At 42.6% G+C, this 20,370-nt stretch overlaps 1 protein-coding gene across 1 annotated transcript; it reads right to left on the reverse strand.

Moving 5' to 3' along the window:
• Window positions 1-526: 526 nt before the first annotated feature.
• Window positions 527-20,317, reverse strand: LOC115266861 (luciferin 4-monooxygenase-like). Its single transcript, XM_062854806.1, has 4 exons — window positions 19,746-20,317; window positions 2,909-3,031; window positions 2,352-2,853; window positions 527-2,297 (listed from the first exon to the last, which is right to left on the reverse strand). Exons 1-4 carry the CDS (start codon window positions 20,288-20,290, stop codon window positions 1,851-1,853), a joined length of 1,617 nt encoding a protein of 538 aa, XP_062710790.1. The 5' UTR covers window positions 20,291-20,317; the 3' UTR covers window positions 527-1,850.
• Between the last annotated feature and the right edge of the window lie 53 nt (window positions 20,318-20,370).

The raw sequence follows: 20,370 nt of genomic DNA on the forward strand, positions 1-20,370 counted from the left end.
CGTCGAGCTGAGTTGATTGGTACATGTGACTCGACCCGGGCTTCCTATCAAAAAGTCATTTTTGAAGTGAACATATAGCCTATGTAACGTTCCTTGAAAAAAAACTCTTGAGATATTTCCGTAGAAAATCCTAGGAAATATTTTTAATTCAAGCGCAATAGTAAGGTCATTTCCTTGGGAGCGTACCAATGGTTGAGTAGTCAGCGCTGATTTTACCATGATAGTACTCTTCAGAAATAAAAAGAAAAACGTATTCTGAACAATAAAAATTAACGAAACAATTCGTAGAGGACCATAGAAACAGTCAGTTGTAATGAATCTTACTTCATTAATGTTTAAGAAAGCTTTTGAAATGTTTACATTGCACTTAAATTTTCTTTCGCAGAACTGGAACGCTGTGTAACAATATAATGCCTCCTTGATTCAATATACAGGGGATACTCAAAATAACTGGGACAGGTAAAATTTTCACTTTTCAAAAAATGTTAAACTCGGTGTCGGTGATCAAAAATTCATTGCATTCGGTTCATTGAATCCGGAGATATAACAGCTCAAAGTTGGCTATCGTATAATTATACGTTTTTCTAGAATCTTTATAACTTTGTGTAGAATGGCCCGATCTTTTCCAAATTTTGTCCACTAATACACAACTAGTTGATGAACTTACAGTAAAAATTTGAGAATATTTGTTGCCCTTTTCGAAAAGTTACACCGAGTTGAACATTTTTTGAAAAGTGAAAATTTTACCTGTCCCAGTTATTTTGAGTATCCCCTGTAGGAAGCTCCATTTCTGCATCAATCGATTCGACCAATCCAAGCCCATTAAAACATCCAAATTCCCGATAAGCAAATTCCATTACAAACAAGCCGTGATGTTTTTCCATGCCATGGGATTCCTCCCGGAATCCGAAGCCATGCATAATTTATTCAGCCATCAATATTTATGCATTATGGATGTATGTTCTTGTTTACGATTATAAACTGTTTAACGGCGGGTTATTAAATTTTATTACCTCCCAGTCTCTCTCTCCTGGGTGCCTGGGCGTGGAAAAGTTGTTGCAACCTGAAAATTGCAACCGTTGCACGCTTCAGCGCCTCCTCAACCACCACTCTCAGTCGAATCGACGCGGGGATCGGGTGGATGGTGATGATGATGATGATGATGGTAGGTATTATGTTTTATGATGAGTGAAAAACTGAATTGCGGATCATCCCCAGCCCCGCCGTTAATCCCCACCGACCGCTCCATGTACCACCAGCTATCCACATGTGGCGAAGGGGTGTCTGATAATTTTAAGTACCCCATTTGCGGGCGGGTGAATTATGGCCAGATTCTAATATTGAGGAAGAGCGTGTCCTGGTCGTTGTCGTCGTCCTCGGTTTAATCCCAAAGGGAAGTGTTCGACATACGGCAAACCTCTAATGGCATTATTTGGTTCGGGGTTTGGATCTCAAGATCTCGTGTGTAGCGAGAAATATGCTTCGTCATTGGAAAGACATAAATCTCCGGGTCGGTTTCCGGAGCAAACCCATAAGGATGACGAACCAACAGGGGCCAACCTCCGAGATGGACCGGCACCATAGCAGAAGGGATTTGAGTGAAGCTTTCAATTAAAGTTTTTCACTTTCCTGTTAATTGAATTGTAACTTTATCGTCTGGCTTCCTGGGGTGTGGTTTGTCACAGGTCTGGGAGGTTGTCGGGTTAAAAGGAAGTATCAACAATGAGGTTAGTTTATGATGACTTGCAGTTCTGAATACCAATCTTGTACAGGGTGTTGATGGAATTGTGATATTGAAGTGTCCGTAAGAGAAACGTATAACAAAGCAAATACTACAGCCCCTTAAGTATTCAATTAAGTTCCTCACATTTATCCAAAATCATTCTTTTCACTTCCTTTCGTTTAACATTGCCCTTACTCGTCAATGGAAGATCATTAACGAAATGGACCCCTCCTCGCAGCTTCATGTGGTCTCTCACTCGTGATGCCACGTAATCCGCAATCGTCTCTCCAGATACCTGGTGCTCTTCACTCCTAACGACAACCGCCGTTGGCAGTTCTCCACTTTTGTCCTCCAATGGCAACCCAATCACACAAACTTGCTCGACTCCATCCACTTGCGCAATTATTTCCTCCAGGAACGTCGGTGGTACATGATCGATATATTTGAATCCTTCACTCTTTCGATCGCCGAGATGTAAAAATCCGTCTTTGTCAAAGTATCCCGTATCACCGGATCGGAACCAACCGTCCTCGTCGAATGCAGCTCTGGTAGCTTCCTCATTTTTGAAGTAACCCTGGAATATAAGGTTGAACCAACTAATTGAAATGCGTAATCTAAAACAACTTACCGCAAATGGTATCGCCCGTCTGAGCAGAAGTTCTCCACTCTCCCCAACTCCAAGGGAAACGCCATCGTCATCAACAATCCGTATCTGCATAGACGGAAACACGGTTCCCACAGCTCCACGCTTCCGCCGGAGCAAATCCGAAGCAATCAGGCCGCACTCCGTCGAGGCGTAGATCGTGTACGATTTCCCATGGGGAAGAATGGCATCCACGGCATCGCGAACACTGTCGGACACAAAATATCCACCGATGCCCCACAGTTTCAAGGAGGATAAATCAGCCGTTTTGGCTCGCGGGTGCTGTGCAACGGCATTGGCATACAGTGGCTGGCAGTTGAGGGCATTGATCCGGTATTTCTCCAGTAGGTCGAGAACGAGATCCGCGGAGAATGGCTTTCGGGTGAATACTACCACGCCGCTGTAGATCAAGGCCAAATCGTAACTGTAGGCGACACTGACCCAGTGAATTGATCCCAGTGCCAAAATTGTAAGGTTGGAGAAGATCCTGAAATGGTGTGTGATTAGTGATGGAACGCTTCATTGAATTCTTACAAAATTACTCGGAAACAAATACAGACGTCCTGTTGGCATGCGACAAACAAATCCCCTTCGGTTGACCTGTAGTACCAGATGAGCATAATATACACCAAATTGCTTTCGTGGTGTCTTCTACTTTTACTGGTCTGTAAAACACGAAAATAGAATTATTGAACATTGTTTGAAATTTATTTTTCGATGAAAGTGAATAGCAACTATTTCTATGTAATTTTCGGATTTTACAGGGTCTTTTTGTCTTTTGTCGGCTTTATGGGATTCGGCTTGGCAAAACTACTGTCCCCTGGTAATTACAAGATACATATCAGTATTTTCGTGTTTCTATTATTAAAATGATAAAATATAAAATAATAAAAACCAATACCCTGGTTCCCTTCTTGAGCACGTGGCTCCCATTTTCATCCTACGAAAAACAAAGGATTGTTTTGTTTCTTATTTTTGTATTTTTTTGATAGAAGTGAGCACGTATAACAACAAAAAGAACGGAATCAATCGGTGCCGTAATCGCTTGTTTTCGAATAGGATGAACATGGGAGTCAATAAGTTTTTACTCTACACTCAAACCTCCATTTAGGTAGGATCCATTTAGGTAAAATCTATTTAGGTCCCTCCATTTAGGTAACGTTACCTAAATGGAATTTGATTGTGTTCAGATCAGTTGGAGTACTTAAGATTAGGTATAAGATTGGTTTATGGGAAAGAAGTAGTGAGTGGTGTTAGGGGGTGGGTATGGGGGGAGGGGGGTGATGCAATGTTGCGCCTTAAACACCCCCCCCCCTTCGATGCAGTGTTGAAAAGTGTCAGTATCCAGCGTCATATCCAGCTGAAATTGAGATAATCAACCATCCTTCCATCATTCTATTGATATCAGCTCCAGCATTGATGACGTCAAACCCGACATCAACCTATCATTCACCTGTTTTTATTTTGGCCACCAAACCCAATATAGACCCAACAGTTGTTCGATGTTGGTCCAACAATGGCCCAACATACGATAAAAATTGACCCGACTTTGACCCGACATTCAATAATTTTTCAGTCTGGCGGAATTTTGCAGGGTTTTCGCAAGGTTTTTCGTGCCCAGCTAGTCATTTGAATGACAATTCTGATCTAAGATCCTCCAAAACCCCCGAAAACGCCCCTGAAGCCCCTCCCCTCCTGAAACCCACCACCTCCTGAAACTCCTTGAAAGCCATCTGAAACTCCGCATGATCTCCTTTCAATCTCCTAGTAACTCTCCCTTGTTGAACTTCTTTGCAACCTTGTAATCCATTTAGGTAATAAACTGAATCCATTTAGGTAATGAATCCATTTAGGTAAAAATTCTATTTAGGCAGTCCCGACTCATTACCTAAATGGAGGTTTTGGTGTAATGGCCGTTGGGCTACTTCAGAATTAGTTAGGAGCACACTACCAATCAAATTTCAACCATCGCACAACAATAGAGACAATTTCGCAACCTGCATTTGTTGCGAAAATGCACCAAATGCGACATTGAGGACTACGAAGGTGATGATTTTGTTTGCGGTTTTCTGTGAGAAAGTGAAGGAGGGGAGATGTTTAGCTTTTTTTCACTCATACGCCCATAAGAAACCCCGTAGGAAGAAAGAGTGTTTCCCGGCTCATCTACCTTCGTAGTCTCCAATAGGTTTGTCCCAACTTGAACAGAATTTAATATACAGTATACGGCAGGAAAAAATGCGAAAGTGTTTTTCAACTCCAAACCTCATTTTGATCCATTTGACGTTAACCAATCCATGTTTCAACGCTTCATGATCTCTGCCGGGCCTATTTTCTGAAAAATTAATTAAAATTTTTCCTATTTTGGACACTAACCTCAACAAGATAAAACAAAATTTTCTAATTTTCTCTACAATATATATGAGTTTATTTCATCTAGTGCACACTTAGTTTCATTCACCGATCTCGGCTGTGCAGATCTCGGTTTCTGAATTTTAACCGAGACTCAGCTAACAAACTGGAAGGTTGCTTGGCAACGAGGCATGTTATACTGATTCTCAGCATTTATTAGCTGAGATCTCCTGAAAACATTTAGCTGACTACACGGCTGTGCAAATCTCGGCATGTGTAAACCGAGATTTGGCATTATAAATTAAGTGTGTATGTGAAACTACATGGCTCTGAATTAGTATGGCCTGGTTTTTCATCGATTTAAAGCTATGTTTTTTGCCCTTCTCACACCCATAAGAAGGGTATAAATATCGCCCGAAAAAACGACTTTCGATCCGAGGCCCGGAGGGTCGAGTCTCATATACCAATGAACTCAGCTCGACGAACTGAGCAAATGTCTGTATGTGTGTGTGTGTCTGAGAAAACGGTTCCGATGACCCACTCTAATACACACATATTAGAGTGGGTCATCGGAACCGTTTTCTCAGATCAAAGCTTTTTTGGTTTGGTTTTTGGTTGTGCAAAATTTGAGCACGATCGGTTGCGTCTACACTTTGCGCATTGCAATTGAAATTTGTATGGGATTTTGTATGGGAAAACATACTTTTTTGCATTTTAGCCATAAGTTGAAAAAGTTTGTCTGAAACTTTTTAACCGATACTGTAAAATGATAACCTACGATGTGCTGAAGAGCTTTGTTGAAGAACGAAAAGCGATCCGGATGCTTGTGCAAATAGTTATAACCAACGAACCGCATGCATGTGTTTATATTTTAACACATTTTTTAAAAGGCTAGCAACAATTGAGTGAAAACAGTTGAAAATTAAACTATCACTTTTTCACACCAATATACAGTATGCTTTCATTTTTAAACAGAAGTACAACCTAAGGTTGACAGCTGGCACTGCTATCAGCGATTTTGATCCTTTTAAGGGACCTTACGAGGAGTCGGATTTACGCAGGCCTTAAGCTCGCCTATGATACACTAATTCACAGTAGACGGACATTTTGGACCCGTCGTTTAACAACCACTTTCGGGCCTGTTTGAATATCAGAGATCTGGTCAATAATACCTATCATGCAAAAAGAGGACCGTGATTTCGGGTGGAATTGATTTGACAAAATAACGGTATAAATTTAAAACAAGATATGAAAAATGACCATTATCTGACTCTTAAGGTTTATCGAATGTTAAAAAGGTAATATTTCTAGAGAAATTCCTGTTATCTGATGTAGGGGAACTAACGTATTTTCGACCGTTTGTTCACTTCGTCAAGGGTTTTTTTTTAAACCTGTGGAACTCAAGTTTGGGCTCAAATCTTTCCCAACCAAGCTGAATTTAGGACCAACTTTCAGACAATTTGGATAACAAAACTTTCCATGGCGAAGAGAACAAACCTGCCGATCATACCCAATGCCACACGCTATGTCCAAAGGGAAGTGTTATGAAAAGTGGATGTACCTTAAAGTTTATTCGCTAGATCTCTATTTTTGGACCTCTAGATTCAGAGTATGTGCGATTTAAAATAATCCATTTCGGTTTCTTTTCATACACGTTTATATGGAATGGAATTGACCTTAAAATGGCTTTTCCGACATTTGTATGGAAAAGAAGGGAAAAAAAATTTGAAGAAATCGAAAAACTCAAGATGAATTATTTTTAACCGCACAGATTCTACAACTAGAGGTCCAAACCTACTGATCAGTACGCTGATCAATGTAAATTTGTAAATAGTTTGAGTTTTGTAAATAGTTTTAGTTGTAAATAGTTAGGATTAAGTCAACACATTTTGAACTAGACAATCATCACAAAACACACTGAATTGTAACCGTCACCATATTTCCACACAACACTGTAAATCCCAGTTGAATCTAAACCTATTCCTATCAACGAAGAAGAACACCAAATTGAATTGTTACGCAACACCATACCCAAACGAATAGTACAAAATAGACAACCAAAACGATCGGTCGCGTTCTCTATTCTTTTATCCCGTCCTCGCGCGATAAACCCAAGTTAAAGTGAAGTCTGCAGATCAATTCTCTATCCCTATCCGAACCCGTCTCTGCGGTGGTGGCTAAAGGTGGCAATAAACAATCACTCGATCGTCACACGTGCGTGCGTGCGTGAATGTACTGTGAAAGGGTGGGAACTGGTACCGTGAAGCGTGCCGAAGGTGTGAGTGAAAGTGCCTGAAGCTTGTGCGGAGAGCGATCTTGGTGGTGAATTTCACGTTCCCGTGATTTGGTGCACCGCTATTGGATATAGCGGGAAGAAAAACCTCCGGTGGCCGGCAATTAGAGCTCCACGCTCGAACATTGGTCCTTCGAGCCGGATCGGAGGAGCCATCCCAGCCCAAATCAACGCGCGAATAGGTGGTATTCGCCATCGTGGTAAGTGGTCAGAGGACGTTGACCACACAAGGTAGGCCATTCAAACTCATTTCTATTGAGTAGCAGTTTGCTACATTCGAGATTGGCGCCAACCTTTGTCCCCCAGTACTGAAGCCAATAGTAGGTACTGTGTGCGGAAGAATTATAAGTTTGCATGCATGTATTGCTAGGCGAAGAACGATCGAATCGTTTTGTGTTATTTGAGCGCACGTAGAAGTTTGGCAATATCGTTTGCAGTAGCATGCGATAGCGGCACAATCAATTAGCCGTTCGATAGATTGCCATAGGTTGTCGTACAGTGTCGCACATACGTACTGATACGGTGGCGACCAAATTAAAATCAATTAAGTTAATATTTGATTTTTGATTTCCTACGATTGCGCGGTGGCGTTTTAGCGGATCCGCGAATCGTTTGAGGAGACACGTGACCGCGACGGGAAGGATTAAGCGTTACGATTTTACGTGATCTCCGTCGGTCGTTCGTTCCGCGTTCGTGTAGAAGCATCACGTGACGCGACGGGAAGGAGCAAATCGTGCGATTTCCGTGGTGTTTCCGTCGTTCTCGCGTTAGAGCAGCACAACGCGACGGGAAGGAGTAATTCGTGCGATTTTGTGTTGTTCACGTCCGGTTCGCGCAGTCAAAGTGATTCGTGGTGGTAGGTAGTGATGGCAAGTCGAAAAACGAAGAAGTTAGCGGAGGATAAGCTGATTCTCAAGCGGGTGTTGGCAACACGAGATGTGGTGGAAGGATTCGTGAAGGAGTACGACCATGAACGGGACGTCGGTGAAGTTGCTGTGCGTTTGGAGACGCTCAACAGGACAAACAGGGAGTTCCTGCATATCCAGTCCGAAATCGAGAAGTTAGACTCGGAGGAGAACTTCGACCAACACATGACGGTACGGAACGATTTCGAGAATCGCTTCTGCAGGTTGAAGGCCTTTCTCCTCGCCAAGAAATCAACGGAGCGGAGTTAACCGCTTCTGAATTCAACAATGGCGTCATCAACCTTTGGACCACAGCATAACTCATCCAGTTTCCACCATCGTTTGCCGAAAATCGACCTGCCCAAATTCTCTGGAGATGAATCACGCTGGATTTCGTTCCGAGACAACTTCCTATCCATGATCCACGGTAATGTGGATATCCCAACGGTGAACAAACTGCAATACCTTTTGCAGTCATTGGAAGGAGAAGCCAGGAAGCCGTTCGAGAGTGTCGACATCCAAGCGGACAACTACGCTTCAACCTGGGACGCACTCATGAAGCGATACGACAACAAGCGGTTTTTGCGGAAGGAGTTGTTCCGACGGTTGTTCGAATTGCCATCGATGAAGCGCGAGTCAGCACAGGAGCTGAACACTCTGGTGGATGATTTCCAGCGGCACGTAAAGGCTCTGGGGAAACTCGGTGAACCAATTCAACATTGGGACACCCCGCTGACATTCATCCTCTGCAACAAGCTCGATCCCTATACGTTGCGTGCCTGGGAGCAAGAAACTCGACAGAAAGACGAGGTCAAGTATGATGAACTGATCGAGTTCCTCACGCAACAAGTCCGTATGTTGAAGTCAGTAGCGAGTGATCTCCAGTATCGTTCCCAAGGGCCCAGCATCAAGGTGGCCGGCCCGACTCAGAAGATAACCACCACAGTCAAGTCCATCGTCAACAGTGCTACCAATGAACCCATGTCGGATGCTCCGCCATGCCACGCCTGCTCACAGAAGCACCAGCTGTTTCAATGTCCGACGTTTGCTAACATGTCCGTTTTGCAACGTCGCGAGTTGATCTCACAGCGAAATTTGTGTTGGAATTGTTTCCGACCGAACCACCAAGCGAAGGGGTGTAAATCCAAGTTTTCGTGCAGAACGTGCCACGCCAAGCACCATACGTTGCTGCACGACCAAGCAGCCCTTCCAGAGCCCACACCGAACCCTGTCGGCTCGTCGAATAGCTCTACGCAGCAACCGATTCCAACCACGTCAGCGAACGTGGGGACCGATGGATCATCGAATCCACCCCAAGTGAACCTCTCCGTTCAGTCAAGCAGAAGCACGGTCCTACTGGAAACGGTTGTCCTCTCCATCGTCGACAAGCACGGCAAGAAAATCACTGCCCGAGCGCTCCTCGATTCTGCTGCGATGTCAAACTTCATCACCAAGAAGCTGGCAAACACTCTTGCCACCCGTCAAGTCGTCGTTGATGTTGCAGTAGCAGGAATTGGAGAATCCACGAAGCAAATCAAGCGGCAGATCTCCGCAACGATCAAATCCCGAATCACGCCCTTCTCCACCACACTCGAATTCCTAATCATGAAGAAGCCCACAGCCAATATACCCACAATCGCCATCAATTCCGCATCGTGGAACTTGCCAAAGGTTCCGCTGGCCGATCCAAACTTCAACGTTCCGGGCATGATTGACATCGTCATCGGCGGTGAATGTTACCAGGAAATCCATACAGGTAACCGTCTGTCAATCGGAGACGGTCTGCCTTTCCTGGTTGACACCCGTTTTGGATGGACAGTATCTGGAAAAACTGTCATAAATTCCTCCGTTGCACCACCGGTATGCTACCTGTCGACAGTCGACCGGTCCCTAGAAACAGCGCTTCAGAAGCTCGAAGCCGTCGATCATGGCCCCACGAATTCCACCGAAGAAAAACGATGCGAAGAAATCAATGCCAATACTACCACCCGAACTCACTCCGGAAGGTACGTCATCCGCCTTCCTCGGTCCGAAGATCCGCAAGTTACCCTCGGCAACTCTCGCACGTTTGCCACCCAACGCTTGTATAGCCTCGAGAGACGCCCAGAGAAAGATTCCGCCTTGAAGCAAACATGCCACGAGTTCATCGACGAATATCTCCACTTCGACCACATGCGCAAGCTCAATGTTGTTGATAACCATCCCCAAGTGCGTGATAGGCCACTTCCACCCAAGTTACAAGATGAATGGAAGAGGATCGAGCTCCACATGTCACCCGGCGCGGTTGTCGCAGCAAATAGTGTGTCAACGATTCAGTCAAACACCGAAGGATGTTCCCAGAACCACTCTCCCGGAATTGACAACCCAGGCGATGAGCAACCACGTGGCCTGATGCCTACCGAACTACCAAACCAATCTCGAAGGAGGAACGATCCAGCACGGCTCTCGGAACTCCCAAATCATTGGCCCCACGCAAGTGTCCCAGATGAAGAATCCCCATCGACTGCCGAAGAAGCACGCAAATTGCACTGATTCCGTCGGCATGCGAAGAAGTCCAGTTCTCACGCTATTCCACGTACACCAAGTTTCGTCGAGTAGTTGCGTACTGCCTCAAGTACATCCGTTCCCTCAATGCAGCAATACGAAGAAAAAACCGGAAGAACTACAATCGTGGTTGTCAAAGAAGAAAACCTTCCGCCTGCACTGTGGCCTCTGGGTCGCATCACGAAGTTTTACCTAGGGAAAGATGGAGTCGTCCGTGTAGTCAGTCCGAAGACAGCTACCGCGGAGAACATCGTATGCCCAGCCGTGAGGGAGGACTTCCCGATATCAACCGAAGTCGACAAACCACCCGAACTGTAAGCAGAAACTACAAAGATCGGCAGAGCAGTCCGAAACTGTCTCAACGCATATATGGATTGCGAACAGAACCCGTTCGCTCTCACCACCAAATCATCTCGCCGCTCTCGTTCGAACTCCTACACGCCTGCTGAATGGGTCCATTCATGCAACACCCGATGGATGAATCAACCAGAACCCGATGGTGGTCGTCATTGCTCCGTAAGCCGAAGTCAACCGAACTCCAATAGAGTGAGAGAGACTTCCACCGTGAGAGACTGTTGAAACAGTGAGGCTGTTTCAAGGTGGCCGGAATGATCAGTACGCTGATCAATGTAAATTTGTAAATAGTTTGAGTTTTTTAACCTTCCGAAACCGTAACCGTATTTGCAGTGGCCAACGGTGGCAATAAAACGGTCAAACATTCGTCGGTCGTGCGTGCATGCTTTTATCGCAGTGATCGTATCGTCACGATTTTAGTGTGGACTCGTGAAGCCCACATGTGTGCAGTGCAGAACGGTGATACATGTGGTGTCTCCCTGGTAATATTTCTTGTTCCCGTGATTTGGCGCACCGCTGTTGCTACAGCGGACAAGTAAAACCTCCGGTGGCCGGCAATTTGAGCTCCACGCTCGAATTTCACGTTCCCGTGATTTGGTGCACCGCTATTGGATATAGCGGGAAGAAAAACCTCCGGTGGCCGGCAATTAGAGCTCCACGCTCGAACACCTACGATCCTAGGGAATAACATTTGTGGTACATTCGATTTTCATAATACTTCCCTTTGGACATAGCGTGTGTCACCCTATCACAGGCCGAAGCCTTTCAAGAATCCCTTGTAAACTATCTGGAGGAATCCTAGTAGGAATTACTGAATGAATATATTTATGAAATTCAAAAAAAAAGACAAATAACACTAGTTTACAGCATTTTTGAACTCGGTAGGCTGATGATCATTTTTGGTGTAGAATCATGCCCTGAGTTCGACTTTCCATACAAGGTTGATGATTTGAAATCGATTTTTGTTCTATTTTTAAGCAAAGTCGCTCATTTCACACATCTCATTCTCCGTAATCAATGCTCCAATTGGGCTGAATTTTTTACTGTAACTCGCCTACATATGATATGTCAAATACACGTTGAGACATAATTTTTAGATTTTTTAAAATTATATTTCTTCATATATTTTTGAAAACTTTGCTAAAATTTAAGGAGATTGTCCCAAAAACCCGCCAATATCTTGAATTTCATCAATCTGACGCAAAACCTGCATTCAGATGATCGAATGGTATTGTATTCAGCTTTCTATTTTTATGGAAAACGATTTAAAATTGGCTGTACAAAACGCAAGATATTTGAATTTTCTTAAATTCCATATTTTAAAAAAATTGTAAAACTCGATATTGAGCTAAAATTCAAAAACTGCTCTAGTTAAAATTTTTTGAAGCGCGGTTTCGAAATCAGTGCTAAAATGTATTGCAGAAATTTTGGTCGTTGGCAGGAGTTCACGACTTTCGTTTTATTTTGTAAACTAGTGTAATGGGTAAATCCGTGAAATAATTCTAAAAATTTCTGGATACATGCTTTGCGGAGTACGTGTGGGAAAAGTGCTGCAGAAATCCCTACAGAAGTTTGTGAAGAAATCCCAAAAACACTTTTAAAGGTACTACAGGAGGAATGCCTGATAAAATTCTTAGCGTCACATCTCAAGAGATTCTTACTCCTTGCCGAAAAAATATCTGAGGAATCGTAGCAAGAATTCCTGGAAATAGCTCGCCACATGATGGTTTCCAATAAAATTTCTAGGAGTAATCTCATGAATAACGTATGGTGTTACCAATCTCCGGAGGAAATTTTAGAGAAATTTTTGAAGGAATCCCGGCAGCAGCTGCAGAACCAAACTCAGCAGAAAATCTATTGCATGAACCTCAACATTAATTACTGAAACAATCCCAGCAGAGAGCCGTTCATGAACCACGTAGACCAAATTTTGGTCATCTCTGACTCCCATCCTCCTTCGTAGACTTTCGTTCATACAAAAATTTGAAAAATTTGTGTGGATCGAAGATTTTGACCAGGCGTTACTCCTTCTCACCCTTAAAAGCATACAACATGGCTTATGCACGGCCCCAATTATTCTTGAAAAAAAAAAAACCATGAAGGCATCTCTGGAATACTCTGGAATAGGGGCACTGAGACTAGTTTCAGATAAAAAAAGTGATTTCAGCCTCAGTGTTTTAAAATGTCTGACTCATAACCACATTATCAGGCAAGGTTTGACCTTGGTAATGATTCTGACGTGACTATTAAGAAGAGTCTTTCAGCAATTAGAAAGAATAATGGTTTAAAAAAGATGATCTATCAAAAAGCGGCCCACCTCAGGAGCAGAAATAAATAGATTGTAACAATATTTATCCGGTTTGCAAAAGTTATATAATTAACATATGACGCCAGAAAACATCAACTGTATCAATATTAATCAGAAATATGGTAATGTAAAATGAAACACACTTATACTAGCGTGGTTCAAAAAATCGTTTCTGCTCCACGCCGCTTATTCGATTCGTAACCAAATTCTATGTGTTCTCCAAAAATTTGAGCTGATTTGGTTGAAAAGCCCTTCAAAGTTTGTATGGGAGTTACTATGGAAAAACGATGCATTTCATTCAATCGACCATAGTATTTTCCCAATTTCCCCAGGGGGTTAGTTGACCCTTGGTACTCCTAGGCTACCCTATCAGCTACAACTTTGCCGAAGACCGCATTCAAATCGGACGCCTCATTAATTAGTTATCGATTTGTATCCGACTGGACAAACTTTAACAGTGGTCCTCCAGCTTCCCAGCAGGCAACATTGCTGCATATGGCGCCAAAGATAGCACACTGAAGTCATGGCTACTATGTTTCTCTGCAAAATGCAGTGATGCCCATCGATTAGTCTTTATTCCTAACTCAACCTAACCTAACCTATTTTACAGCTCTTTTGTCCAATAGGGCACAACGTGAGCGATTTCAATTGGCAGCTGCTCCTACTCTTTGTACAGCGCCTAAATGTATTCCATTATATTCTTATTATACTATATCGAACTGGTTTGCCTATGTGCTGCTTTCACTTTTTTACCCTGTCCTTGGTAGAATGATGAGCACGATGATGAAATGATGTGTGGCTGTTGTTCCTTTCCCAGTCCGATTGGGGGTCGTCCATTATGGGTTGCCGTTCGCCGATATTCAATAATCCGGGTCCGTTTGAGCTATGAGAGCTCAGAAAAGGGTCAAGTGCCAGCCGCTCTCGGGGGGAAGAGCAACTGACGAAGTCCCTGGGCTGGGATCGAACCCATGACCATCCGCTTATGAAACGAACGTGTAGCCACTGCGCCACGGGCCCCGTCCTCGATTAGTTTTACCATTATGAGTAAAGATTTCGATTCTGGATAAAAATCGGTAACTAATAATTGAGGCATGCGATTTGAATGTAGCCTTCGGCAAAGTTGTAGCTGATAGAGTAGCCTAGAAGTACCAAGGATCAATTAACGCTCTAGGACACTTGAGAAAATACTACGGTCGATTGAATGAAAAACATCGTTTTCCCATAGTGTTCGGTCACAACTGTTCTTCATCTCCGTATTGTGGTCGATCCAGACTCCAACGATTGAGCGAGAGCAGAACAAAACCATTGTACACGAGCCAGCAAACCCGAACCCTATTCAAGAATTAGTATCTATCAGCACATCACCGATATAACACAACAATAATTAACTGCGCGTCAATATCATCTACCTTGCTTTCTTTTCGCCAATTTTTATTATTAATTTTAAGAATAAACCACGTTATACTGTTTTAATGTAATTGTGTTAAATACATGTTTGTGAATGTTGTACGAATTCTGACCTGTGACTCGGATAAGAAATTTAATGAAGTTGACGACTCATTAAACACATAGTAATTCCCATACAAACTTTGAAGGGCTTGTGCAGTCTCAATATTCAACCAATTGAGCTCAATTTTGGGAAAAGGCATAGAATCTTGTAACGAATCGAATAAGCGGTGTGGAGAAAAAACGATTTTTTGAACCACTCACCCCCTCAAAAACATGTCATTTTTTTAGGCCCATATCTCCGCCAAATTGTGTCCGATTTCAAAACCCTAGGTCTCATTCAAAAGATAATAAGTCAAAGTAACTTTGAACATCATTTAGGTAAAAGTTGTACAAAAATTTGTGTATGTAAACTTAACCCAAAGTTGCCAAATTTTCTAAACAACAAATATAAACTTACTGCCCTAAGTTTGAAATCTTTGAAATGAGCCAAAAAGAATTGAAATTGAACTGTAGATGATGAAGATATCACCAAATCACTTTTCCATGTTTTACGAAAGTGCCCCCAAACTTTTGGCTGATACATCATATTGAGGGGTGACCCCAAACTTTTGGTCGATGACATGAAGAGTTAATTTACTTAATAACTTTTTTTCTAGATTGTTTAGCCAAATTCGGTAAAAAACAGTTGAAAGCTAATAGATATATTGTCACTTTCATCTTAAAATTTGCTCGTCCCAATTTCCAGCGACACTGCCTTATGTTTAAATTGGTTTTTTAGAAAATTTGGCAACTTTAGGTTAAGTTTACATACCAATATTTTTGTAAAAGATTAACCTAAATCATGTTCAGAGTTACTTTGACTTATTGTCTTTTGAATGAGACCTGGTTTTTTGAAATCGGACGCAAATTGGCGAAGACATGGGCCTAAAAAAATGACATATTTTTGAGGGGGTAACCCCAAACTTTTGATCGGGAGTGTATGGGCTGGTTAACGAGCCCTGTCCTTGTTGAAGAAACGACTGATTAAATCGGGACATCACTACATATGGAAATCTAATACGAAACTCCAACAAACAGTTTTAGGGGACATCTTTGTCTATCATATTATTAAACGTGGAATTAAAGCAAAGCACGCAATAGTTTAAACAATCAGACTTTTAGCTAGGGCCCGGAAAGTTTTCCTTCGAGACTTCCTTCACGCGTTTCTAATAAACTCTTGTCATAATAACCTTAAAGTATTCAGATGAATACTTCTTCGAACTACAAGTTGCTGCTGTTTTGTTTTTTTTTTACTAAATATCAATTGCGTTTACCACAAACTTAATAACGATGATCTTAACAAGATTCATTAGATCACAAATTCAAAATTTTTTCCCACAATAGCTTTCGGAATGCTTCAAACATTAGCAGGGATTTTTGAGTCATTTTTGAAATAATTTTTCCAACAAGCTCCCCGCATATTTGTCATTGAATGTAAAATATTTTGTAAAAGACTTTACACTAGACCCAGAAAAAAAATATTCTGAAACTCTGTAACAAATTCCTGTCAATAATATTCTCAAAAAATGGCATGTGCATGACGTGCAGTATTCCATGTATTTTATTTAAAAAATCTTAAAAGTGAAGGTGCACCCCAAGTAATTTTCACAAAGTTTCTACTGCATTTATCCAAAAAGCATTTTACTTTTCGTCTGTCGGATTTTGTTTTGTACAACACACTCGATTTACTGAAATTCTCTCTACACTGAACGGCGGCTTGCGGTGAAAATTACTATTCTGAGGGTCAATTTAAATGCACAACGCCACTAAATTTGTGCAGACTGAGTTTCGTTTTAATTCAACAGAATTATGTTTTCAATTTTACCATGGACTCGATTTTCAATTAAAAAAAAGTTTCTGTTGGCAACCGGATTCGAACCAAGAATCTTGACATCACCATGCTCGCGCGCTACCACTCAGCTATCGAACCGGTTGATGTGAGAAGAAACAAAACGCACACAATAAGCGTTGGTGGGTCGATGATCATGTTTTGCCATGGTAAATTTAAAAACATTTTTGTGCTTGTCATTACTGCAAAGCTCCTTTCAGTGTAGAGACCCCGAAAAACTTCATACTATGTTGAAAGGAATATACAGAAAATATCCTTCGGAAATATCGGAGAACAATGGTTATGGTGCTAGCCACTTCCAAATAAAAAACCCTAATTAATCCACCTAGCGGTGATGGCGCCTTTCTCGTGCCTTCGAAACCCCATTTCAATAAAACTCAAGCGAAATGTTGGTGTATATCGCACTTTCATACAATTAACAGAAATCCATTTCATGATACCAGAAATCATATCGTTTATCTGGCTTTTAATGTTTGAGTCTCAAACTCTTAAGAAAAAGACGCTATCTTGAATTTGAAGCCGCCATTTAAGATTTAAGATTGCCATCTTGGATATTCTGGTCGCCATTTTTGGCGTCCAGGCATATTCCCTACGAAAAATATACTTCATTTAACAACCCCAATCTTGAATTTGGAGCCACCATCTTGGATTTTGGACCACATCTTGGATATTCTAGTCGCCATTTTTGGAATCCAGACATCATCCCAAATATACCAATAATGCATTGTTTCAGGCCCTAAAACTCCATTAAAGAGCCGCGATTTTGAATTCGGAGCCGCCATCTTAAATTTTAGATCGCCATCTTGAATATCCTGATCGCCATTTTGGACTGTGGAAGTCTTCCCCATACCAAATATACCAATATTGCATGGTTTTAGAGCCTAAAACTTCATTAAACAGCCGTTAGACCCATCTTGGATTTAAGATCGCCATCTTGTACATTCTGGTCGCCATTTTTTGACTCCGGACATCTTTCCCATACCAAATATACCCATATTGCATGGATTTAGAGCCTTAAACTTCTTTAAATAGACGCCATCTTGAATTTGAAGCACCGGTGCGGGTCCGGATCACTGAAATGGCCATAACTCCGGAACGCCTTGGCCAATCGGGACCATTTTTGATAGCAAACAATTCCGGTTAGATTCAAGCTATAATACGAAAAATCGACCAATGGGAAGTGAATTAAAAGTGAGTGAACTTATTTTGCGCACATACATACACACATACATACACATATACAGACATAATCTTAAATCGTTGAACTGAGTTGATTGGTATATGCGACTTGATCCTCCGAGCCTTTTTCGAAAAATCGTTTTTGAGTGAACATACAGTTTTTTAGTACACTAAGTGTACGGGAAAGTCAAAACACTACTTTCGAGCTTTTCAGCTTTAGTTATCTAACTAATCCAATAGATTCCAAGATCTTTTTTGGTAGCAAATTTAATAATCTTTCAAATGCGATAAGTTTGACCATTTTCAAGTTATAGCCAGTTTGAGACAAGCAAAGTCAAAAATATGTAAAGTTCAATTACTACGTAACGGTTGAGATTTGACCATATGCGTAAAACATTTTTTTCACCGGTCTGAACATGTTTGCTTGTTAACGTTAAGGTTATCAATAAATCCTAGCTTTGCTGTGTCGCATACATAGGTTCAGTTCAATTTTATATTTAGCCGCTTCCGGAGGGACACCCGTAACTGGTTACGGCACTACCGGCTGTCCCTAATGTGGTCCTAACCAATTTCTTTGATAACCAAACATCAGGTTATCAGAAAAGCCGTTATTTGTTGTATCGCATGCATGGGTTTGGCACACTTTTATGTTTGGCCACATCAGTCGGGACCCCCGGAACCGGTTCAGACATGGTCTGATACTGTTTTCCTGCTAACCGTTCATCAGGTTATCAAAAATGCCGCTGTTTGATGTGTCGCATGCATGGGTTTGGTACTCTTTTAAATTTGACCACTTCCGGTGGGACATCCGGAACCGGTTCCGGAACACTACCGGTTCAGATATGGTCTGATACTGTTTTCCTGCTTACCGTTCATAAGATTATAGAAAATGCCGTTGTTTGATGTGTCGCATGCATCGGTATGGTACTTGTTTATATTTGGCCACTTCCGGCGGAACATCCGGAACCGGTTCCGGAACACTACCGGTTCAGATATGGTCTGATACTGTTTTCCTGCTTACCGTTTCTCAGGTTATCGAAAATGCCGCTGTTTGATGTGTCGCATGCATGGGTTTGGTTCACTTTTATATTAGGCCATTTCCGGCTCAGCAACTACACGTTTTAACATTCGATATATCCGGAACTGGTCCCGGAATACAACGGCTGTCTCTAATGTGGTCCTAACCTATTTCTTTGATAATCAGTCATCAGGTTATCAGAAAAGCCGTTATTTGTTGTATCGCATGCATGGGTTAGGTACTCTTTTTTATTTGGCCACATCCGTCGGGACCCCCGGAACCGGTTCCGGAACACTACTGGTTCAGATATGGTCCAATATTGTTTTCCTGCTAACCGTTCATCAGGTTATCGAAAATGCCGCTGTTTGATGTGTCGCATGCATGGGTTAGGTACTCTTTTTTATTTGGCCACATCCGTCGGGACCCCCGGAACCGGTTCCGGAACACTACCGGTTCAGATGTGGTCTGATACTGTTTTCCTGCTAACCGTTCATCAGATTATCGAAAAAGCCGTAGTTTGATGTGTCGCATGTATGAGTTATGTTCAATTTGATATTTGGCCACTTCCGGCAGGACACCCAGAACCGGTTCCGGAACACTACCGGTTCAGATATGGTCTGAGACTATTTTCCTGCTCACCGTCCATCAGATAATCGTAAATGCCGTGGTTTGATGGGTCGCATGCATGGGTTTGGTGCATGTTCATGTCTGGCCCCTTCCAGGGGTACCGATCCGGAACACCTAAATGGCCATTACTCCGGAACGGCTGGACCGATCCGAACCATTTTCAATAGGAAACAATGGGACCAGTTTCTGCGTCGAATGAGCCGTTGATCGTTGAAATCGGTTGATATTTACTATCTAAAAATGAGGTGACCTTTTTTGTACACATACACACACACACACATACACACACACAGACATCATCTCAACTCGTCGAGCTGAGTCGATTGGTATATGAAACTTGCCCCTCCGGGGGCTCTATCAAAGTTTCATTTTTGGAGTGAACATATAGCCTTTCGGTACACCTTGGTGTACGAGAAAGGCAAAAAGAACAAATGTTCGTAAATGAATACCTAGCAAAGTACTTACTCAAATTCATCTTCAACACCTGTTCCTTCTAAAAGCTCCGCTACCGATCGCACTCCTTCGACCGAGCCATGCAATAAAAATATGACAAAATTCCCGTTGATGGATTTCTTCGCGGCTTCCATCACCAACGGATAATTCAAACCATCGCAAAAGATCAACCGCGACTGTGTTTGCTTCATCATGTGAACCATTTCTCCTTCAGTATAATGAGGATAGAGTGCATTGTACGGCACAGCCAAACATTGAAGTGCCACCGTCAGCGGAATCAAATTCTCACTCCCTAGAGCAGCGATCGTTACAATTTCATCAGCGTTGCCACCCAACAACCCGAACTTTGCGCTCAAATTTTGCGCAATCCGCACGGCTCGAAGGCGGACTTCCTCTCGGCTCAGCACCTGTCCACTGTCGGCATCGATCAGAACCGGTTTCTCCGGATCACGGCGCAACAGCTCCATTACCACATCGCCAGCACTCCGACCGGGATCGAATAGCGGTTCCACACGAGGACCGCTCCACACGCGACGTTCCGCATCGTACGAAGTCATTGCGAGGACTGAAGCTAGTGGTGCGTTGCATGAATCTGCTTTGAACGTAATGCGGCTGGCATTGTCATTGCCCTCGCTAG

This window comes from Aedes albopictus, chromosome 2 (genome assembly GCF_035046485.1).
Source record: "Aedes albopictus strain Foshan chromosome 2, AalbF5, whole genome shotgun sequence".
NCBI classification, from domain to species: Eukaryota; Metazoa; Arthropoda; class Insecta; order Diptera; family Culicidae; genus Aedes; species Aedes albopictus.

Excerpts from the sequence above, each read along its gene's own strand:
- LOC115266861 (XM_062854806.1), bottom strand. The coding sequence starts at position 20,290 with ATGACTTCGTACGATGCGGAACGTCGCGTGTGGAGCGGTCCTCGTGTG. Across the intron at positions 3,032-19,745 it reads GGTGTTGAAGATGAATTTGA|ACCAGTAAAAGTAGAAGACA; the intron begins GTAAGTACTTTG and ends CGTGTTTTACAG. Across the intron at positions 2,854-2,908 it reads ACGTCTGTATTTGTTTCCGA|GATCTTCTCCAACCTTACAA; the intron begins GTAATTTTGTAA and ends ACACCATTTCAG.